Source organism: Emys orbicularis, chromosome 7 (assembly GCF_028017835.1).
Source record: "Emys orbicularis isolate rEmyOrb1 chromosome 7, rEmyOrb1.hap1, whole genome shotgun sequence".
Lineage (NCBI taxonomy): Eukaryota > Metazoa > Chordata > Testudines > Emydidae > Emys > Emys orbicularis.
In genome coordinates this window covers 5,554,102-5,578,304 of record NC_088689.1, presented here as the reverse complement: position 1 = coordinate 5,578,304, position 24,203 = coordinate 5,554,102, and the positions used below count along the sequence as shown (strand labels likewise).

The 24,203-nt window shown below is 47.2% G+C and overlaps 1 protein-coding gene across 2 annotated transcripts in view; it reads left to right on the top strand.

Moving 5' to 3' along the window:
• The window catches only part of SH3PXD2A (SH3 and PX domains 2A), a 372,422-nt gene that overhangs the window by 97,281 nt on the left and 250,938 nt on the right, over positions 1–24,203 (top strand). For both annotated transcript variants that reach the window (XM_065407840.1, XM_065407839.1), the window contains exon 3: positions 16,818–16,893. In XM_065407840.1, coding sequence (XP_065263912.1) covers positions 16,818–16,893 — 76 coding nt within the window. The remainder of the gene's footprint in view (positions 1–16,817; positions 16,894–24,203) is intronic.

Here is a 24,203-nt window from a genome sequence, read left to right as displayed (position 1 = left end):
GAAACTAACATCTGCTGTTTCCATGCTGTACCTACCTGAGGGGTTAAAAAGATGACATCAGTTTCCACTGCTATTAATCCAGCCCCTTTCAATTCACTTGAATTTGTTTACAAATTACACAAGGCATAATGGGAAGGTGACCAGTCTTGAGCAAAGGCTTATCCTTGGACGATCTGGGCCAAATTTTGCTGTCACGGTAGTGTAAATGCAAAGTAACTGGATTGAAATCTATGGAGTTGGTCTGGATTTACAAGGGTGTACATGAGAGCAAAGTTTGTGCTTTAAGTCAAATTATGCAGTGTCATAAATGGAGGTGTAAGTTACACATTAGGTGCAAATTGGTCACAGGATAGTAACTCTGGCCAGGTCTACACTACCGCGGTAGTTCGACAGCTGGCAATCGAAGTTCCGGGTTCGATTTATCGCGTCTGGTCTGGATGCGATAAATCGATCCCGGAAGCGCTCGCCGTCGACTGCGGTACTCCAGCTCGGCGAGAGGAGTACCGCGGAGTCGACGGGGAGCCTGCCTGCCGCGTGTGGACCGCGTCTGAACCGCGGTAAGTTCGAACTAAGGTATGTCGACTTCAGCTACGTTATTCACGTAGCTGAAGTTGCGTACCTTAGTTCGAATTTGGGGGTTAGTGTAGACCTGGCCTCTGTGTAACTCTGTTCCGGTATGACAGTCATTGGATGAACAAGCAGGCACGATTCCATAAGGGGTAAAACCAGTTGACTTCAGCGGCGTTACCCCGATTTACAGCAGTGTAAGCGAGAAAAAGATCCGAGCCCAGTGATTGTAACTTGAACTGACTTGATGTAGCGAATGTCCAGATTCAACCCTGCCACAAACTGATGCGACTTCCCCTGAAGTCAATGGGAGTTGTGCCTGTTCATCAGTTTGGCACCCCTGGAGAGTAGGGGATGGTACGAATGTAGCATAGTGTGTGTGTAATGAACTCCTTTATCTTACACACTCCCAGTAGTTGCTTTTTCTCCTACACCTCATACTCCTTCTGCCTTCTTGATGTGGGTTCTGTTCAATTTTCTCATGCACTGAATGCCAATTGATGGAAGTTATAGGTAAGGCTACGATTTTGGCACGGGTATTTTTATTAAAAGTCACTGACAGGACGTGGGCAATAAACAGTAAATCACGGATTTATTGAAACCAGAGCCCTGGCGCCGTGGGGCTCAAGCTAGAGTCCTGCCGCCGGGGGCTGAATTATTGGAATTTTCAGGAAGTCATGGAGGTCTCGTAAAATCACGGAATCCGTGACCTCCACGACTGACTTGTAGCCTTAGTTATCATCTTTTGCTAGTTGTGCCCATTTTAACACTCGCCTATTTATTAATGTGTTATTTACGGCATGGTTTGCATGGTTTATGTCACAGCTGCATTTGTGCTGGTGACTTCCCCATTTACTCCAACCTCCTTTTGGCCCCGTGTAGAAGACCCTAGGCGTGTCTCTTTCTACCTTAAGACTTATACTCTAGAAATAGTGACAGGAATCCAGTTCATCTTTAAAAGAGACTGGGAAAGGATGGTCCAGTGGTTAGGATTCTAGCCTGAGACTTGGGATAGCTGAGTTCATTCCTGGCTCCACCACAGATGTCCTGCCTGATCTTGGGCAAGTCACTTAGTCTCTCTGTACCTCACCTGTAAAACAGGGATAGCAGCACTTCCCTATGTGACAAGGGTGAAGATAAATTCATCAAAGATTGTGAGGTGCTCAAATGTTATAATAATGAGGACCTTTGATGGAAAAAGCATGAAATAGTTTTTGCCCAAACTGTAATTATTGTGACTGTTTAGGTCACACAGGGCTCACTGTGTGCCGGGGATGCTAAGCTACGTTCATGGGACACTCACTAGCTGCTTGGTGAAAGTACAGTGCTTCTGTCCTGCGAAGTCACTGACAGATGGACCAAATGCATCCTTCATATTTAACCAGCATCTCCAAATGTCTTACAAGCTGGTTGAGCCACAAGTACTGCAGTTGCTTCCTAGAACTTAAGAAAAATTAGCATTTCTATATGAAAGATGAAAAATCATTTTAGCTGGGAAACGGGCCTTCTTAGTGGGCTCTTTTTTGATGGATTATGGGGGGGGGGACCCAACCATTTCACTTTGATGCTGTATCGCTTGTAAGAGTTCCAAGATTTCTGTGGAAAATTTTCAGACCTAAAAATCCCTTTGGGGATTACCCCATCCTTTACGTGGCTGTTCTTTTTATTTTACATGGATTTCCCTGCTTTTGTTTGACTGTTTCTCGTGAATCACACTATATTTAATTCAGAACATATCCTAATACTGTAATCTTTGGTCATGTCAGCTGGAAACCCTGAAGGTTTTTGCTTAAAAGATTTTTTTTTTTTTAAAGGGAAACCAGTTGCTGCTGCTTCTCAGGGATTCTTGCTGAGCTTACCCCCTCGGATAATATTAGCCTTTATGCGTTAACAAGAGTGTCATATATAAGACACGGGAGGTAATTGTCTTGCTCTGCTTGTCGCTGGCGTGGCTTCCCCTGGAGTACTGTGTCCAATTCTGGGCACCACATTTTAGAATGATGGGAATGAATTGGAGAGAGTCCAGAGGAGAGCAGAAAATGATCTAAGGTTTAGAAAACCTCACCTATGAGGAAAGGTTAAAAAAAAACTGGGTATGTTTCTTCTTGAGAAAAGAAGACTGAGGGGGGACCTGATAACAGTCTTCAAATATGTAAAGGGCTGTTACAAAGAGGATGGTGATCAATCGTTCTCCATGTCCACTGATGGTAGGACAAGAAGTAATGGGCGTGATCTGCAACAAGGGAGATTTAGAAAGTTTTTCCTAATATACCTCTATCTCGATATAACGCTGTCCTCGGGAGCCAAAAAATCTTACCGTGTTATAGGTGAAACCGCGTTATATCGAACTTGCTTTGATCCGCCGGAGTGCGCAGCCCCGCCCCCCCGGAGCACTGCTTTACCGCGTTATATCCGAATTCGTGTTATATCGGGTCACGTTATATTGAGGTAGAGGTGTATCTAATGTAACTCTAAGAGTAGTTAAACTCTGGAATAGGCTTCTGAAGGAGGTTCTGGAATCCCCGTCATTGGAGGTTTTTAAAAACAGGTTGGACAAACACTGGTCAGGGATGGTCTGGTTTACTTGGTCCTGCCTCAGTGCAGGGGGCTGGACTTGATGACTGATTGAGGTCCCTTCTAGCCCTCTGTTTCTTCTATTCTAAGAGAAGAACTGCTGTCACGTGGCTGCGTGTTACAATGACCCCTGAGTTTAGTGTTGTATATCCGGATACTACATTTGGAAGAGGTGGAGTATCTGTAGCATCAGGTATCGGCCACTGGTGGAAGCAGAACAGCAGCATGGAAGGACCACTAGTCTGTGCCAGGTTTCTTTCATCCAAAGATCTCAAAGCATCTTTCAAACATTAGGTAATTCATGGTGTGTTTGGGAAGTCCTGTGTTTCTGCAGATTTTACACTGGCGGGAGTTAGCCAAACATCCCCATGTCTGGCGGCAGTGAGAATAGATTGGTTCCTTGTTATTGTTGAGAGGGGAATTGAGAGGGAGAGCAGAATTGGATCCCATGAGGTGCAAATCTAGCGAAAATCTACTGACATCAGTATCTAGCCAATGGGACCAGTTCTGCCCTTCATCACACTTGTGCCGCTCCCACTGAAGTCAGAGGGCTGGATCCTCAGCTGGTGTAAGTCAGGGTAGTTCCACTGAAGTCACTGGAGCTATGCTGATTTACTCTGGCTAAGGATCTGGCCCATAATTGGGACTAATGAATGGATCTCTTTTGAGCATGTTGGTGGGGTCAGTGATCTATGAAGAGCTGGCTGGCCACATGGTCCTGGCTCCTCCTCATTTTTTCCAGCTGCTAAATTGTATTAACAAGCTAAGAGTACATTAAACATTTTCCTGTTATGTTACGTGATTGTGAGGGGGTCCACAAGGCAATCTCTAAGAAAACATCTGAGAACTACCTTCTATAAGAAATTGTGGGAAGCTAAAAGACCCTCGTACACTTTGGTTAACCAGAATTTGAGACATACGACTGATATAGAAGCCCATGGAGGATATGAGAATCTAAGGAGTAAACATAATACTTGACCCTTCTGCTTTTCTGACAAAAGTTATACATTAGTGTAAATCAGTGGTTCTCAAACTTTTGTACTGGCGACCCCTTTCATATAATACGCCTCTGAGTGCGACTCTCCTTTATAAATTAAAAACACTTTTTTATATATTTAACACCATTATAAATGCTGGATGCAAAGCGGGGTTTGGGGTGGAGGCTGACAGCTTGCGACCCCCCATGTAATAACCTTGCGACCCCCTAAGTAGTCCCGACCCCCAGTTTGAGAATCCCTGGTATAACTCCATTGACTTCAATGGCCTACTCCTGATCTACAGTGGCATGAGACAGCACAGAATCAGGCTCAAAGTGTTTTACAAACCCTAATTACTTCTCACAACACCCTGCTAGTGGAGAGTAGTGTTATCTCCATTTTACAGATGAGCAACCTGAGACACAGAAAGGTCATAGACTTCCTCAAGGTCACAAAGCCAGACGAGTACCCAGAAGTCATCTCCTACAAGACAGGGCCAACAAAGAAAATAACAGAACACCACTAGCTGTCACCTTCAGCCCCCAACTAAAACCTCTCCAGCGCATCATCAGAGATCTACAACCTATCCTGAAAGATGATCCTTTACTCTCACAGATCTTGGGAGACAGACCTGTCCTCGCTTACAGACAACCCCCCAACCTAAAGCAAATACTCACCAGCAACCACACATCACTGAACAAAAACACTGACCCAGGAACCTATCCTTGTAACAAAGCCCGATGCCAACTCTGTCCACATATCTATTCAAGTGACATCATCATAGGGCCTAATCACATCAGCCATACCATCAGGGGCTCGTTCACCTGCACATCTACCAATGTGATATATGCCATCATGTGCCAGCAATGCCCCTCTGCCATGTACATTGGCCAAACCGGACAGTCTCTACGCAAAAGAATTAATGGACACAAATCTGACATCAGGAATCATAATACTCAAAAACCAGTGGGAGAACACTTGAACCTGTCTGGCCATTCTATGACAGACCTGCGGGTGGCTATCTTAAAACAGAAAAACTTCAAAAACAGACTCCAACGAGAGACTGCTGAGCTGGAATTGATATGCAAACTAGACACAATCAACTCACGATTAAATAAGGACTGGGAATGGCTGAGCCATTACAAACATTGAATCTATCTCCCCTTGTAAGTATTTTCACACTTGCTTCTTATCAAACTGTCTGTAATGAGCTATCTTGATTATCACTTCAAAAGTTTTTTTTTCTCTTACTTAATTGGCCTCTCAGAGTTGGTAAGACAACTCCCACCTGTTCATGCTCTCTGTATGTGTGTATATATATCTCCTCAATATATGTTTCACTCTATATGCATCCGAAGAAGTGGGTTGTAGCCCACGAAAGCTTATGCTCTAATAAATTTGTTAGTCTCTAAGGTGCCACAAGTACTCCTGTTCTTTTTGCGGATACAGACTAACACGGCTGCTACTCTGAAAACAGCAAACCTGTGATAGAGGGTAGAATTCAACCCAAGTCTCTTGACTACCAGCCTGATGTCTTATCCACCCTTCTTCATTTGTTAGCCCTGGACCTTAATTATCAAGCTTCTAGATGTATGGTTGCCTTTTTCAGAATACAGTTTAGTACTACTGGCCAGACATGCTCATCTCCAGCCCTTATGTTTATTAATTCAATGACATAGGATGCCCAAGTATAATTTACAATATCTATCTGATGCAAGAATCCATGCACAACTCCGGGTGTCTGTTTCCATATATCCCTGCTTCCAGTCCTTCTGTATGCAGATGGAGGTTTTTAATGAACAACTTCTTTTTAAATAAGGATTTGGGAAGCAGGAAGCTAATGCTGGCCCGGCCTTTCAAAGCAGACATCATTCTGGACCTGGGACAGCAGGAGAGAATGTGAATAAGTGGCAAAAACTCTTTGGGCTAAGGAAGAAACAAATGAGATAATGTAAAAATAACCCCCTGAAAATCAGTGCTGTTGTGTTGTTCAATAAGTTATAATCTTAAAGCTCCATTGTAGCATGTAATCTGCTGTAGTGGGTGGTGTGGAGATACACCACCTCAGCCAGAGCTTCTGGGGGCATTATGTGTGTGTTTTCATTGTGACTCAGGTAGGAATGGAGGGGAAGTGGGGCCGCTGTGCTACCCCATCACAAGGTGTCGTGTGTGTGTGTGTGTTCTCTCCGTCCCCCTAGTGCAGGGGTCGGCAACCTTTCAAAGAAGAGGAGCCATTTTTATGTTTTTGTCTTTGACTGAAATATTTCGAGAGCCGCATCACACGCAAAGCTACTCGTAGAGTTAGAATTGATCAACTAATAATAGTTGAACATATTAAAGTTATTACTACTCACCAATAGCATCTAGGTGCTTCAGCGAGGACTGTACTAGACTGCCCACAGCCTGGGTATGTGGCCACGGTGTTAAACCATGCTGGGTCCACGCTGCTGCATCTTCACTGATATCTTTAGCCAGGGTAGCTAGATTAAAGCTAGCAGAGCTGCAATCACACTTCTGATTGCAATGTAAGCACCCCCTGTGTTTGTACAGTACCTAGCATAATGGGGCCCTGATCTGAGTTGGGGCCTACTGATGTTACTGACATACAAATAAGTTTGGACCCATCTCTCCTGCAAATACTTGCATTCAGATTTGGGTTTGTTCAAATGCATTTGCTGCAGGGCCTGCAGTGACGTGACAGTCCCTCAAGTGAGGCACTGAATAAGGCCAGTATCCTGGCAGGGAGTCACAGTAATGCGAGGTCACTGTACAATATGTGTGTGCTCCCTGGGGGCTGAGTGGTCTCTGCCCTTCTGAATCACGGGGTGCCAGGAGCATTGCGTACCCGAAACGACACAGTAACTACACCCGTGCTGCGGTGGATTGTGTGCTTATGAGAACCTCAGCCTGGCTTTGTATCAGATTCCGAATCCCCTGCATGCAAACCTCCCACCTCTCTGCAGGGTGCCAGTCTTCCTTGATTACAAAGCAGGGGATTGGGGTGCAGGAGGGGGTGCAGGGTCTGGGAGAGAGTTTGGGTCCAGGAAGGGGTTCTGACCTGGGGCAGGGGGTTGGGGTGCAAGGTGCAGGCTCTGGCCAGGAGGCGCTTACCACAGGCAGCTCCCGGCCAGTGGCGCAGCAGGCTGCCTGCCTACCCTGGCCCCACGCTGCTCCTGGAAGCGGCTGGCTGCTGGTATGTCTGTGCACACCCCTGGTGGGGGTGGGTAAGGTGGCTCCATGCGGTGCCCCCGCCCCCAGCACCGTCCTCACAGCTCCCATTGGCCGGGAACAGCAGAGGCGTGCAGAGATGTGCCAGCAGCCACCTCGCACCCCCTCAAAAAACGGCTGCCCGCAAGGGGGCAGCCAAAGAGCCGCATGCGACTCCGGAGCCGCAGGTAGCGACCTGTGCCCTAGTGTGATGACAACTTCATTGGTCTCCACAGAAGGGGATGGGACCTTCCCTCTAGTAGGACTTGTTATGGCAGAAGCACTGTAAAGGGTTGCCATCATGCCTGTCCCATACATGGGTATAAGCTGGGGAAGTAGTCCGGAGCCCTCTTCTCTTCAGCTTGTGGACCCATGCTGGCCTGGGTATAACTGAGTCCTGAAGTCCCTTGTTTTCTTGATGCCTTCAGTAGAGTTGGAGGTGAAATGTTATTGCCTCATCTGAATGCACAAAACCAGTTTGCATCCCGTAGAGAGGAAAATACAGTATACAATAAATTGGGGCGTGCCAGAAATCTGCTTCTTTCAATCTAGTGGCCATGGTTTTAATTTCTTAAACTGGTTATTTTTCATGCCTAATCTTAAAAAGCACAGTATTCTGCAATGTGAGAGTGCCTCTGCATTGCTTTACGACAGGCTCGAATTGTGTCTGCGTTTCTTTTCACCGGTGGCTGTTTTATAATTTGCTGAAAAGGAACTGATTTGTGTGAAAGAATCACTTAGTGTTGGTAGGCATTAAAACTAGGTGGTACCATAGCCTGCTGGGTAGTCTTTATGCTATCTGAACTGTAAGTAAAGCTGCATCCATTCCAGGTGTAAAGAAACCAGCAAGAAGGCAGGTGCTATAATAATTGGTCACGTGGGTGTCTTAATTTACTGGCCATAAGCTGCATGGAAAAGGTCATTCTTTTTGGGAAGCAGAAGCAGAAGCAGCTTTTCCTCTCCTGGTATTGACACCTCCTCATCTATTATTGGGAGTGGACTACATCCACCCTGATTGAATTGGCCCTGTCAACACTGGTTCTCCACTTGCGAAGTAACTCCCTGCTCTCCATGTGTCAGTATAGAATGCCTGCATCTGTAACTTTCACTCTATGCATCTGAAGAAGTGAGGTTTTTACCCACAAAAGGTTATGCCCAAATAAATCTGTTAGTCTTTAAGGTGCCACCGGACTCCTTGTTGTTTTTGTAGATACAGACTAACACGGCTACCCCCTGATGCTTGCCATTGTGAGTCACAGGTTCATAATCTGGACCACGCTGTTTGTAGGCTTTCCATCTAAATACCTTTTAGCACAGCTGCAATGCTGAGATTGCCCAGTGTAAACCACAATGCTGATGAGCAGTGCTTGTATAGGAAGTCCATCTGGGCACTCAAAATAACTCGGAGAGGTGAAGCCTGGAGTGGGTGGTTTTGGTGGTGAATTATTTGTGGCCCTACATCTGTTATATCAAAAGGCAGAAGTTGCGTGTGTTTGTTCAGCATGATTCCATATGCTCATTTCCCACTTTCCACATACACTCCCTGTTTCCAAACGGATCCCCCACCCAGATGTCATGCTCACAGACTTCTCTTTGCACATCTCATTGGTCATAGCTGGAGGTGCAGCAATGGGATCATAATCCGTGCTCTAGGTACAGACCCATTCATTGCTAATGCTAATAAAATGATGTGACTATGAGCAACTCCAGCCTAGGACACCTCCCTGATTGATTCCTGATTGTTTTCCAAAAAATGCAGCTCAGACTCACCTGTTCCATGCTGCCTACAACTGGTTCCAGACCTAATGCCAACCTTTTGTCTCTTCCAGTCTCCACTCCCCTCTTTCTCTCACCCTGTGTCCTTATGACATTGCCTTTGCTCCCACTAATGTACTTTCTGACACAGTGTGACGTGTTGCAAAATTAAATTGCATTAATGAGAACAAGAGGACATTTGTGAAGTTCACCCATTTTGAAGGAAAATAGCAATGTGTATTGTTCAAGTGAGAGCCTTCAGGGGGAGTATTTTTGCATCTGCCATGTTTAAATGTGTAAGAATAATAATTTCCTATAGTATGAGAACACTTGCCATGTGTCTAGTAATTCTCATCTTCAAAACTCTCTGCAGACATTTAATTAAGCCAACCCCCCCCACCCCCCAAAAGCTAGCGAATCAAGCACTACTATCCCCATTCTACAGATGGGGGACTTGAGAAAGAGAGGGATTTATTTGTTTATGGCCACTAATCAGTTCAGGGGCAGCGTGCTCTGACTGGAACTAGAAGTTCCTGGCTCACAGCCCTGAGCTCGGTGTATTAGAATCTATCCTTTGTCTCTTTGTATAGTTCCATATTTGGTTTAATTTTTGTTAGAGGTGGGCCGAGCTGCCAAGTTCTTCTTCGAGTGATGGTACCTATTGTATTCCACCAAGGGTTTACACACGTGTGCCTTGTGTCAGGAGCCAGAGAATTTGAAAGTAGTAGTGTCCGTTGGTCTGTGCGCGTGCCCTTGCTTTGCCTCGTGGTTTCATCCGACGCAATAAAGCAGGGATGGGCAAACTATGACCTGCAGGCCGGTTTCGGCCCACAAGCTGTTTTAAGCTGGCCCGTGGGCCGCACCACGCGGCTCGGCCCCGCTCCGGCCGGGGCACTGGGTATGGGGCCACACCACGCTTAAGGTAAGCGTCGCTTGGAGCCTGCACCCCTGAGCCTCTCCCTGCGCCCCAACCCCCTGCCCCAGCCCTTATCCCCCTCCCGCTCTCCAAACCCCTTGATCCCAGCCTGGAGCACCCCAAACCTCTCATCCCCAGCCCCACCCCAGAGCCTGCACCCCTAGCCAGAACCTAAACCCCTTCCCGCACCCCTGCCCCAGCCCTGATCCCCCTCCCAGCCTCCAAACCCCTCAGTCCCAGCCCAGAGCACCCTTCTACACCCCAAACTCCTCATTCCCAGCTTCACCCCAGAGCCCGCACCCCCTCCTGCATCCCAACCCCAATTTTGTGATCATTCATGGCCCGCCATTCAATTTTATTCCCCGATGTGGTCCTCGGGCCAAAAAGTTTGCCCACCTCTGCAATAAAGGATGGGGCGGACTGAGCACGTCTCCAGTTCCTTCTCATCACCACATGGTCCAAGTCATAGCTACTCGTATCCTCTCGTCTCTGAGGCACTGTCAGGGGGAGGGAAAAAAAGGTTTAGAATTATACATTTTTTTCTTGTCTTTTACTGTATTTTTTACATAGTTTAGCTTTACTAGTAGTTTTTAGAAAAATTAAGACTTTGGGGGAGTCTGTTTTCTGACTCCTCCCCCCCAAATACCCACGCACAGTATTGGACTATGCAGATCAGCAACGAGCGCCAACGCTGCCTGTACTGCTTGGGAGAAGCCCACGTTTCATCCAGGACAGATCTGACAGATGCTATGGAGAGCCCCATGGAATGGGATACCAGTGGCTGCCCTGCTGGGGAAGACGACAGTGATGCCAAGAAGTTTGTGGTCGCTTAGGGTATCCATAGCGGTGGTAGGGAATGGGTGGTCCTGTCCTTGTGCTCCATCGGATTCGGAATCCTCCGATGAGAAACACTCAATTCCTGGGTACAGTGGTGGTACCGGGGAACTGGTGGAACCGTATGACCATAGGGGGATGCGTTGAAACGTGATTCACCTGAAGTAAGTCCTGGGTTGGAGATGGTACCTCGTTAGGCACAGATGGTAGAGGAAGGTGTGGAGATCTTAGTTCCCCTAGAGCGAAGAGTTCATGTGGCTCTGGTGCTGTCGCGTAGCCAGAACTGGAGCAGAGGCTTAAGGGAAGCCGACATTAAGGGCATGCGTGGCTCAGTACCCAGTCTGCCGGTCTGCGGGGTTTCTGCTCCTATCTGTGCATCTTGGAATGCTCTGTCTCCCTGTGGCTGGAATTCGTGGAGAGGGCAACATCCTTCTTCAATTTGGAGGTAGACTTACTGCCATGCTGAAGTGCATGCTTCCTTGTTTCCCGACTAGGCCCCAGCACAGGGTCGGTAGTGGCTGTATTGGCAGAGCCAGACGTGATCTCTGAAGCCAGAGGCACACTCCTGGCTGTCTCAGGCCAGTGTACAGGGGGTGGTGGTTTTCCCTGGCCCAGATCCGACTGGGGCCTCATGAAAACCTCCAGGAGGCGCTTCTTAAGTTGGAGAGCCCAGCCTTCTCATGTCTTGTTTGGGAAGGTGTGATGGGGTATACCTGTCCCACACTGGGCTGGAAGGGGTTAATCCCATACTATGGACTGAGCAAGTCCCTGGATTTCATAGAGGCCTTGATCAACACAGTCTCAGCATGGGAATACCTACCAAGAGGTTCCAGACTCTGCAGGGACTCATCACCTGAGTAGCCTACAGTCCTCCTCTTCTGGTCAGGACTTGCCTATCCCTGCTTCGCCACATGGCGGCCTGCACATACCTCACTGCCTTCGCCTGTCTCTGCCTTCACTCTTTACAAATATGGCTCCAGAGAGTCAATTCACCCATGCAACATACCATGGACCTTCTGCTGACAATATCCCCCGCAGTGCTCTCGTTCCTCCAGTGGTGGATGGACCTGAGGCAGGTCTGTGCCAGGATGCCTTTCCTCCCGTCCTCCCTGGACAGAACGATCATCACGGACATATCACTTGCCAGATGGGGTGCCCATGTGGGCAAGCTCATGACGCAAGACACTTGGACTCCTTGAGAATCCAGAATGCACATCAACATTCTAGAGTTTCAGACGGTATGGAGAGTGTTGAGCATTTCTCCCATCTATTCTCTCCCATCATGTTCTCATCGTGTCCAACAACATCACCACCGTTTATTACATCAACAAACAAGGGGTCACAAGGTCGACTGTGCTCTGTGTGGAAGCAGTCCATCTGTAGGACTGGTGCATTGTCCACAAGATCCTGTTGTCGGCAGCCCATCTTCTGGGGAGTCAGAATGTGATTGCATACTCTCTCAGCAGGAAATTCATGGCCAATCATGCATGGGAACTTCACGACACCGTAGTCAATGACATTTTCAGTCAATGGGGGACTCTAACCGGGGACCACTTTGCCTCTCACGTCAACAACAAATACAATACATACTGCTCATGGCGGGGTATCGGGATCCACTCTCAAGGCAATGCCCTCATCCTCTGCTGGTCGAACCAGATCAAGTATGCCTTCCTTTCCTTCCATGAGTCCCCCACAAGATCAGATGGGGGAGGGTCATCATCATCCTGATAGTCCTGTTCTGGCCTCTCCAATTTTGGTTTCCCAACCTTCTCCACATGTTGGCCCATTCACCTGATTCCCCTACCCTCTTTCTCGGAGTTGCTTACGCAACACAACGGTAGAATCAGACATTCCAACCTACAGATGCTTCACCTCAGAGCTTAGTATTTGGATGGGCATCTTCTCTAGAATGGGAATGTTCGTCGGCAGTACAAGACATCCTTTCGAGCAGCAGAAAAGAGTCCACAAGGTGTTCCTGTTGGGCCAAGTGGAAACGCTTCGCCTCCTGGGCACAGTAGAAGGGATTTGCCCCTGAGGAAGTGGACGTTCCCCTTTTTTTGGACTACCTACTGTCCTTAAAGACAAGACACCCCTCCCCCCCCCCATGGAAGGGCACTCCATATTTACACATCGATTAACTACTAGGTTTTGGAAAGGTCTCCTCAGGACTTTCCCACTCACAACCTATTGCCCCCCAGTGGGATGTCAATCTCGTTCTCTCAGCATTAACAAAAGTGCACTTTGAGCCACTGGCTTCATGCTCTCTGTTCCTCCTTTCCATGAAGGTCGCCTTCCTAAAGGCTATTACTTTTCTGCAAGAAGAGTAGGTTAATTGTGGGCCATTATGGCAGACCTCCCCTTCACCACGTTCCAGAAGGACAAAGTCTCCCTGCACCTGCACCCCAAGTTTCTACCAAAGGTTGTATCCTACTTTCATCTCAACCAACCCATACGCTGCTTTCTTTCCGAAGCCGCACGCCTCAGCGGAAGAGTGGCGCCTTTCACTCCCTTGATGTCTGCAGGGCCTTGCAGAGGAGGAGACCAATCAGGAAGTCCCCTAGATTGTTTATCATATAACTGAGAGGGTTAAGGAGCAGGCAATCTCCACACAAAGGATCTCCTAGTGGATTTCGGGGTGCATTACACTCTGCTATCGCTTGTCAGGACTGCCTCCACTCCTTGGAGTGAGACCCCATTCCACAGGAGCACAAGCATCCACTGCGGCCATACTTCACAATGTACCGCTTCCAGGCATATGTAGGGCAGCCAAGTGGAGTTCGGTGCATACCTTTGTTTCACGTTACGCCTTGGTGGAGGATTTTGCGCTGGAGGCTTTGTTTCTTCATTCAACCATTCCATACTCTTCCTGGCACCCTCCTCTGAATTAGGTACTGCTTGTTAATAACCCTCAGCGGAATACAATAGGGACCATCACTTGAAGAAGAAGAGGTTACTTACGTGTAACTGGAGGTTCTTTGAGATGTGTGTGGTCCTGCCCTCCTTCCCCTCTGCTGCAGATCTGTTCGATTTGCAGTGGAGAAGGAACTGAAGGCGTGGTCAGTCCGCCCCACCCTTTATTGCCTCAGACAGAACCATGGGGCGAAGCAAGAGCACATGCATGGACCAATGGACACTACTATTTTCAAATTCTCCAGCTCTGGACACATGGTGCACATGTGTAAACCCTCAGTGAAATACAGATAGGGACCACACATCTCGAAGAACCTCCAGTTACATGTGAGTAACCTTCTTTTTTTAATGTCCTGAGTGAGTTTCCTGCAGTGCAGGGATCATAAACGCTCTCTTAGCTTCTACCATTGCATTGTTGGTTTCCCACCATCTCATTAATATTTAGCAGCACAGAAGCCTTACCATGTGTACTTCCGCATGCATGAATGAGAGCAATGGGTTGACCATTAGTTACTTCCCTTTTCCCCTCAAGTGGTAGGGGTATGTTTGCAACACACACCAAGTTGCTGCATGTGTGGAAGCGCCCCCACAAGCGCAGAGCCCCCAGCAGCCGTCTTGTGCGTAAATCCATCCCTGTCCAGTCACATCTTTGTTAGAAAGAGCTCTCCTGGCAGAAGCAAGAGCTTGGGAGGAAAATGTTGATTAGGAAAGTTTAGCCAGACTCTCCAGCTGTAGTTTATTGTATCTATTTTGCTGATATCCGCCCTTTGGATAAATAGTGCTAAATTATACACTTTGTGACCTTCTTGATGTGGTTAAAAAGGCCGGCATTAGCCAAGCTAATTTAACTCCAAGAATAACCCTGGGAGTTTGTATCAGCTCCAGCTTGAGTCAGTCACTCTGGAGTAAAATAAGAATCATCTTCCTGGTTAAAAGTGTAGTGACAGCAAAACTGTAAGTTATACAGTGGCTTTTCCCGCTGCCCCCTCTCCCCCTTTAAATGAAATTTCTACTCATGTCCGACCCCAGGCACCCTGACTTCTACCTAGGAGAAAACAAAATTTCCAACAACAAAAAATCCTTCTCCATCGGTAGAAAAGCAAGTTATCTAACAATCCCTAAAGCCACAAACTATTTATTCACAAGGTTGGCTCACTGTTGGGGAAATGTAGGATCTTTTATTTTTTTCTCCTGCACAGATGTTCCTTCTACTCTTTTGCTGTGCCATGTGCTTAGAATGCTGAAGATGTTCTGTGCGGTAGAAGAAGAGAGGGAATCTGTGTAAAAAAAGCTGCTTCTTTTTTTTGGCTGTGTTTGCAAAGCTTTTGGGATTTTTTTTTAAAAAGGAAATCTGTTCAGGTAGCAAATGTTACTGGCTCCCATACCCTAGCTGGTTGGACATGTATCCTTTTTATATTAAGTGCTAATTAGATCCCCGGAGTCTAGCTGTCACTGCCATTGTAAATATTTTTGTTGATCTGTATGACAGTAGATTCAGTTCAGGTGAAATGAGAGGCTCATACAAGGTTTGCAAGGTATTTCCCCTAGCCCAAGCTTTTAGGGGGTTTGTGTCGAATGGGGGACCCAATGGGGGTTTCTTTGTGAGCCCCAAATCTGGGAGAAGATTAAAAAGACTGTATAGCTTAGTGTATGTATTCTGACGTCATCACAGACTGAGTTAAAGTTGAGGACACACCAGATGGTTGGTAGGCATGGGACTTTCAGAAAAGTTAATGCAACCTTCCTCCTTTGTCAGATCTCGTATAGTCCTGGACTGGGTCTAGGTTAATCCGTGTGGCAGACCGTTCCTGGGGGTTCTCCATGGAACAGTGAAGTGCTGCAAGACCTGTTGCTTGGTGCTCTCCCCTCGGAGTCAGTCATGAACCCGATCCCCATCATTAAAATGGACGTGTATTACCTGGAGATCACAGGTCCCAGCATTTATTGCTTTATCTTGATCTGAGTGGAAAGCCATTGGAAAGCTCCAGTACTGCAACATGGAGTCTCTACAGCCCATGCTTTTATAGTGAAGGGGTGGCTTGATTGCAATCTGCTCCATATGATGCAGATTTAGTGCCTTCAAGTGCTTTGGCTCAGGGACTGTGTTTGTACAACACCAGTCCCATGGAGCCATCGGTTGGTCCTCAGGCACTACTGTAATAAGCATGATTAATAATAATAACATGGATGAGTTGGGGATCTGCTGGGTTAATGTCTTAGTTTGCTGTAAATGTTCTCTATGGGTGAAATTAATCTCTGTTCAGAGAGAAAGTACTCTGAAAGTAGACCATAAGTGAGACTTCAGGCGTCCACAGGCCATGTGCTCAGGGGTGAACGTCACCCTATGTGCATTTGCATCATATTTCCTTGTATACATTCTGTGCTTGTCCCCCTTTGTAGTATTCTTTTTCATGTGTTTGCAAGCAGGGCATTGATGATTCTCTGCATTCACCTTCCCTACAGTTGTTTCTCTCCTGCTATCTCACTTGTTGTCACAGGGATTACAGTGAAGTGGAAAACATTTCCAGAAGGGCTGGAAACTCCTCTGCCCAGTGTATCTGTCCCTGGGAAAGCAGGAGTGCTCTGTCTAAGGGAACAAACCCAGTGGGAATAGTTCTGCCAACAAGAAGACAGATTCAGTGTTTTATTAAAATAATCTCTGGTCTTATTTCTGAGCAGCAGTTCTAGCCAGGTGGGTGGTCTGTCCTAGAGGGCAGGTGGAGCCTTCATCCTCACCAATCAGGGAGCAGAACGGGGATTGGAGACAAGGCATTTGTTTTGTAATGAAGGATGAGTACCTAATTTTAGAACTGCAGAAAGGCCAGATTCGGATATTTGCCTCGGCCCTGTCCCAGTGCGTACAAAGGAACCTACCATCCGTTTATTGGAGTGACTGTACCTTATGATACAGTCTCACTCGGACACTGTCACTCATTCTGGCCGTTTCTCTCATTTATCAATCCTCTGTAAAACCACAGACGTTCCGAGAAATAATCCCTGCAGTTAGAGGAGACTGGGAGGGGGAAGGACAGAGTGTCCCTATGTACCATCTAAATGTATTTCTGTTTCTGTTGCAGATGCAGCTTCTGGATAAATTCCCCATTGAAGGAGGCCAGAAAGACCCCAAGCAGAGGATCATCCCCTTTCTACCAGGTAATGCCTTGATGATGGACTTGAACAGGGCAATGTAAGGAGTCAGCAACACATTCCACGACTGCTGAGTCCAGGCTAGGATGTAGGCACACAGCTTATGGTGACACTAACGAATCACAGGCTGCGTTAGCCATGCTGGGACTCGGAGTGAACCACGCGTCTGTTTGTGTCCAGCAGCCTCAATAAAGAAAGCTCTTTATATTCATTACAGATGGCCTCTCTCCTATCACAAGCTGCTACAGGGACGGGGATGTGTTGACTCTCTGTAAATACTAGATAAGGGAATATTTTATGGAGGGAAAAGAGAATGAACATAACAAGTTTTTAATGAATTAAGAAAAAAATTATGTTAGACCTTACGAAGCATTTTCTAATAGTAAGGCCCACTGGACAATGTCACTGACGTCCTATATTTAGAGAAGTTCTGAGCAGACTAGGTAGATCCTAAAGTCCTGCTATGCACTGGCCGACTCTGATCATCAAAGGTAATAAAGGTTTTGCACCTGGAACTTAGTTGACAATTCTGATGATGATGCAGAAGCCAGGATAGGATCCACCTCCCTTTCCCATAGTGGAATAGGCAGTGACAGCAGGTGAAGAAAGAAGAAAAAGCGTATATGAGTTGGTAAAGCAAACAGATGCTATCCCGAATAGGCACATTCAGGGAGCTGAGTTGTTAGGTAAGAAGGTGCCATTTTTACACAGTCCCTTTTCTGGCCCTTACGGAATAAAATACAAGAAGTCTAAATCCCATGTTCTTTCATTCTGAAGGACTAGTCAGGGGCTACGGTGGTGTGAATGTGGGGAACACCGATTGTATGCAATGCAAGAGAGAGCCTGAACCAAGGAGAACCATAGCGTGAGAATGGCTTACAGCACCAGGATCAAGGTGAATCCAATGTGGAAAAGCGTATACAGCAGGGGTCGGCAACCTTTTAGAAGTGGTGTGCCGAGTCTTCATTTATTCACTCTAATTTAAGGTTTCACGTGCCAGTCATACATTTGAACGTTTTTAGAAGGTCTCTTTCTAGAAGTCTATAATATATAACTAAACTATTGTTGTATGTCAAGTAAATAAGGTTTTTAAAATGTTTAAGAAGCTTCATTTACAATTAAATTAAAATGCAGAGCCCCCCGGACTGGTGGCTAGGACCCGGGGAGTGTGAGTGCCACTGAAAATCAGCTCACGTGCCGCCTTTGGCATGTGTGCCATAGGTTGCCTACCCCTGGTCTACAACATGTATGGGCAAAACCAAATGCAACTGCATGTTCATATTTCTACAGGGTAGGCCCAGTTCAGCCTGCAGACATACCCGTGAAGCTCCCACTGAAGCCAAAGGGAGCTGTGCATCCCCAACAGAGGGCAAACTGGGCCTCGTGTGTTCAAAGAGGCTTATTTGAAAACAGGGCAAAAGTGACATTTCCTGCTGCTCTCAGGAAAGCTTAGAAGAGACAGAGACACGAAATGATAGCGCCTCCCTCTACCTCTCTGCTTTTGTTTCAGCTCATAGTCCCCCTTTGCTCCATTAACAGAGTCCAGCTCCCGACTCCCTGCATGTCCTTCTCCTGACCTTGCCTGCTGCTCACCTGCTCTCCCGACCTTCACACTTCCCCATATCGCTGGACTCTCCCCCCCCCATCCATTGGTGCCAGGTATCCACCCTCCCTTCATTCAAATGCCCGCTTCCACGAGGCTCACAAATGCAAACCCATAATGCCAGGAAACATTGCCTCCACGGGATGGCCACCGTCATCTAGTTCTCCTGACGCAGCTCCTGGTGTCCATTTAGGCCCAGTTTCCTAACTCTTTACTCACGCTGGGCAGCACTGAACACCACATGTAGCTCCATTGACTTCTGCGGGACTTAGGGTGACCCGTCGTCCCTAGTTGTTCAGGACAGTCCCAAACTGTACATTTCAAGTCCCAGGGCTGGGCTGAATGACTGGGACAGCATTTCTCCCTGATTCCCTGCGGCACTGCTCCACGCCTGCCTGAGGCTCAGGGGCGGCGCCAGCCTCTTCCCAGTGGTGGTGGAGGCTGAGGTGGGTTTTAGTGCCCCCCCCCCACACCATAAGGCCCTGCCCCCTGCTCCTCCTCTTCCCCCTGAGGCCCTGGCCAGGCCAGAAACCAGAGCTGGGCATTAGTAAAAGCTGCCCAGGAAGCCCAAGGGGGCAGGGACATGGGCCAATGGATGCTCTTGTGCACTCTGGCCCCCCGCCCAGGGCAGGTGGAGGGTCTGGGACTCCCCATAGTGGCCCAGGCTCCCTGGGCAGCTCCGGCCTGGCCAGGGGGCGGGGCCTCAGGAGCAAGAGGAGGAGCAGGGGGCAGGACTCCTGCAGATGTTCCATTTTTGCATTTTGAAAAGGTGGTCACCCTAGCGGGACTCTTAGTGAAGTTAAGAACTATTCAGCCTGAGTAGGGAGAACAGAATCTAGCCCATAGTTTCTCTGGGCCAACGGACCTTATCTTTCTTTGTCTCATACAGTTCTGAGTGCACCTGTGCTCCTTAACAAAGAATAAATAATTATGGTTTCCACTCCCCACTAAGAGATCAAGGAAATAGACAAAAGGTTACGTGCGTGAGAATTTCTGAGATACTGGCCAGTAAATATCCCGTTTGCCCTGACACACTATCACTTCTACAGCTCAGTGAAAGAGTAAGGAGCATGACAGATAGCCTCTCATTAGAGTAATTTCACATACTTTCATACAACCACTTCCAGCCGAGGTCACAGGGGAATGATCAGGATGGCACCTGGAAGACAAGGTCCAGGACACAGTTTGCTGTTGAAGTGCACGTTCCAGACCAGCTTTCTATTGTTTGACTAGATGGCTTTGGCTGTTGGTTGGAAGTCTGGCTGGCTGCATTGAATTTCACAAAAGTGGAGGGGGCTAAGCCCATTAAAAGGTTAACTCTGCCTTTAGCTATAAAAATGGGATCCCATGTCTTCCCTGAGGGGCGATAAAGTGAAGTTAAATCAGAGTCGTAGTGGGAGGGTCAGGCCTATCTAGGAACACATTGCAGGCACTGATGCAATTTGAGGCAGAGCAGCTGCTGCAGTTGTTCAGGGAGAAGAGCTGAGTGGTTTGCAGGGAAGCAGGGCCTTAAAATAGTACAGTGCAAATGCATATGCCGTGAACGCCGGAGTCACAGCCTGACAGCACCCTCCACAGACCTTCTGAAAAGCTGCAGTGTGTTCAAGGCAGCACCGGCTTTCCTCACACAACACATCTCTTTCCTACAGACCTTTTGCAGCCAGATGGAGGCAGTGTTGTTTTCTGGTTACAGCACAGCACTGCGGAGTCAGGGATCTGGGTTCTATCCCCCGCTGTGCCACTGACTTGCTGGGAATGTCACATTATCTCTCCATTCCCCCAGTGGTAAAACATGGTTAATCATGCTTACCCTTCCCTCCTACTCTAACGTGTTGTGGGATCTGCAGATGAAAAATGCTCTATATGGGAGAATTATTAATGTTCATGCTCCAAGCTGACACAGATGTTAACATCTGTCTCTGCAGGTCAGTTATTCATCCTGTAATTCAACAGGCATTGACCAATTTATTGTGCTTTGCCCTCAAAGAAGTCTAGATAGGCACTTCGCCGATTCCCAAAATTTGCCTCCATTCCTTGGTGGTGGTGGTGAGATATTGACGGGTGACCCTTACAGAGGAGTAGAGACCAACCTATCCGTCATACGACAGCATTAACCCTTCCACCCTCCAAGGACTCTAGGGTAGGATATTGTTGTATTTCCCTAAGGGCGAAAAAAAATCAGATCAGGAAAACAAACTCATTCTGACTTGGTGTCCCACATGGAGATGCTGCCAGACTCGAAGATGCTTCTGCCGTAGTTTGTTAAACAAGGAGCTGCTATGTCCGTTCTGCTTTCAATGTCAGTTCGCCCCCTCCTCCTTTTTTAGCTGCTGCTGATCCGTTCTTTGATTTACCAGTGCCGAAGCTTTGTAAGGGAACAAGCTGCTCTGAAGAGTGACTCCACTAAATGTCAAACAACGTCAAACTATGTTAAATAAACGAGCTGCTGTAATTAGAATACACATGGTATTTCTACAGCCAAAGCGGCTGGTTATTGAAACAAATACCTGGCTATCAGCTGTCCTAATTAAAAAGCAGGCACGGAAGAGGCTTGTATTTAAAACCTGCTTTTACAAGGGCATCACGATCCCCTTTGTTTATTATGGGCCTGATCATGCGTGGTGCAGAGTGCTTCTTTCTGCATGGTGTTGAGTGCCCTAAGCTCCGGTTTGTAGTTTGAGGGTCCTTGGCATAGCTCCAAATCAGGCCCTATAAGAAAGAATGGAGCATATGACAGCACAAATATTCCTGGATGTAAAAACCCGAAACCACGAGTAATGTGGTTGTGCCTTCTCCCAATAACTATATGATTTCAGGTGCAAAGAATAAAGGGACCCCTTTTCTAGGTCACTTTCCAGTGGAAAAAGGCTCGTAAGAGACTGACTCACTGGGTCACACTTAGCCATTTTATTACTAGTGACAGCAGAACAGGCAGAGTAGTTGATGATTAAGGCTGAAGTGGATGGGTAGATTGCATTTATGTGAATCACCTGCTGTAGCAACCGGGCTAGAATTAAGGAATATCCTTTAGTGGCTAGAACACGGGAATGGGAGTCAGGAATCTTGGATTCCGTTTTCAGCTCTAGAAGGGAGTGTACTCTAGTGGTCGGAGCTGGGGGGAGTGAGTTTGGGCTCTATTCTGGGAGGCAGTGGGCCGTAGGAGTAGGGGGCTGGAAAGCAGGACTGCTGATTACTGCGTGCTGGTGTTATGAAATATTTTCTAGTGGCTAGAGCAGGGAATTAAGAGTCAGGGCTCCTGAGTTCTATTTCCAGATTTGGGAATGACTTTTCTTTAGTGGTTAGAGGCGAAGACTGCAGGTCAGGACTCCTCATCACTGTGTTTTTATTGCAGTATCATTATTGTTCCTCATCCATGTCCTCACTACTATTTGTTACCTTCACTCATCGTATCACTTCTAACATTAGCTTGGGGAAGGGACAGTAGTTATCTGCTTGTAGATTGTGCCCGCCTGTATTTGAATACTGTAAAAATAATAATACCAATAAATTCCTGACTCTGCCTCTGACATGCTGTTTGATCTCAAGCAAGTCACATAATCACCTTGTGCCTCAGTTTACTCATCTGTGAAATGGGGATAAGAATTATTTATTTCAATTTACAGACAGGAAAAAAAAACCTATTGCCACTCCAGTCAGTTTGCTTGTCTGTTGTATTCTGCTCCCCGTCCCTTTGTCTGTACAGATTGCAATTAGTCTTTGTTGTTCGGACAGCATCCTTTTGCTGTGGGTTTGGTTCCTGCCAGAGGAGGGTGATGGAATGGCTGCTGATCATAGCTGGTTTGTTGAACTGCATGCAATGTGTCACAGAGTTCTGAATTCTGTCAGCCTGGGAATGTCTGAATTGGGTTCACTGGGGACTGGAGTTTGATTTCCCCCCCCTCCATTTTTTCTTTTAATTTTCAGTTCTCCCCCTGCTCCCGTACACCAAACTCTCCAGGCAAATGCTTTCCGGCACTGATTCCATTGATGATCAGCCAGGGGTGGTACAGATGCTGCTTTTTGTTCATAAGGGGTCCACAGAAGTCCATGGCAAAACTGCCATTGGTAGAGCTGTCAGGAAAATCGTATGGTTATTTCTCAAAATATCCTGAAAGTTTAAAAAAAAAAATCAAATTTTTTTTGGTGTATATTTTTCCTGTTGTCTCCTTTGCACCCTATTTTCCCATTTCACCACTGGAAAAAGGGTGCGGGGGGAATATGAGAGCAACTGTGTGTGTACGGGGATAAGAGGACAGGGAAAACTTCCACTTTTTGATTTTTTTTATAGAAAAGCTGGAAAACTTAAAAAAAAGAGAGAGAGAGAAAAAAATGAAAACTTTTCATGGAAAAAAAGATGGTTTTCATTTAAAAGAAATTTCAAATGAAAAATGTTGATCAGCTCTAGTGAGGGGATTGTGGACAAGCCCATTATAACAGCATTCATTAATGTCTATGTCAGCCGGTGTTCAAAATATGCTGCCTTTATGCCCTGATCTACACTACAGACTTATGTCAGTACAACTACATCGCTCCGGGCTGTGGAAAATCCATACCCCAGAGCAATGCAGTTACACCGAGCTAACCCCCACTGTAGACAGCGCTATATCAGTGGGAGGGCTTCTCCTGGCAACATAACTACTACCTGTCGGGGAAGTGGAGTACCTACGCCAACGGGAGAGCTTCTTCACTAAGTGCTACAGGTCCGCAGCGGCAGCATAGTAAGCATAGACAAGCCCTAAGTCACATACTCCTGTCGTTACTGCAACACACAGAAAAGGTAATGGTTTGCAAGCTTGTGATCCCCGGTTCCAGAAACACAGATCTCAGCATAAATCACGTCAACCCAAGGAAACTTGGCTCCAGAAAGATGATCAGCTACAAGAGCCGCTCCTTTTGCTCAGCTTTTGGAAGGCAAGGGCGGGTCTGTCAGGCGCCTGTCGAAGGCAGTGGTGAATGCATGCAGAAAGGGACCATATTGTTCAGTGTCAACTCCAGCAGCAGTGGCCCCAAAGGCTAGATGAATCATGGAGATTTCCATTGCTGTAGACAATAAGCGTAAGCACCAGTCAGAGAAAGTGTAAGAACCTGGACGGACAGAAGTCAGCTCCATTTGTTCACACATGTTCCACTGTGCTTTCCAGAGGCCTTGAAAGATGCCGTAGGGCATGAATATGGGGGATAATTTGATCGCTCTGGCTATTCAGTTACAGATCCCCATGCCATCAGTAAAGAAGATGGCTTGTCTTTCAGATGTGCCACATCCCGGACTAGAGATGGGCTCACACCCTCAAGCTTTATGGGTACTCAGACGCTGAGCCCACACTCCAGTTTGAGACTCTCTGTATCTTGCACCGATTCCCACAAGAAAAAGTTGAGCCCGGGCTTCAAATGAGCCCTGAACCCTCCTGTGTGACACTTGAGCCCTGCAGAGACATGTAGAGGTTGTTTGTGTAAGCCTTGCCAAAAGGGAGGTGGCCCTCCCCACCCTTCCTCTTCCTCCCCTTCGCATTCCTTGCTCTGTGCAAAGGAAAACACGCAGCCAAGGGGGACTGGCTTTTTAATTCCCAGATTCCTCCCCGCTGTTGGGAAGTTGACTCCCTCCCACCTTGCTGAATATCACAGGGAGCCATGGCGGCTCGGAAGCAGGCTGGACCCAACAACGTAGGCGAGGTGGCAATTCAGGATACACCCGCATATCAATTAGGTTCCAGTC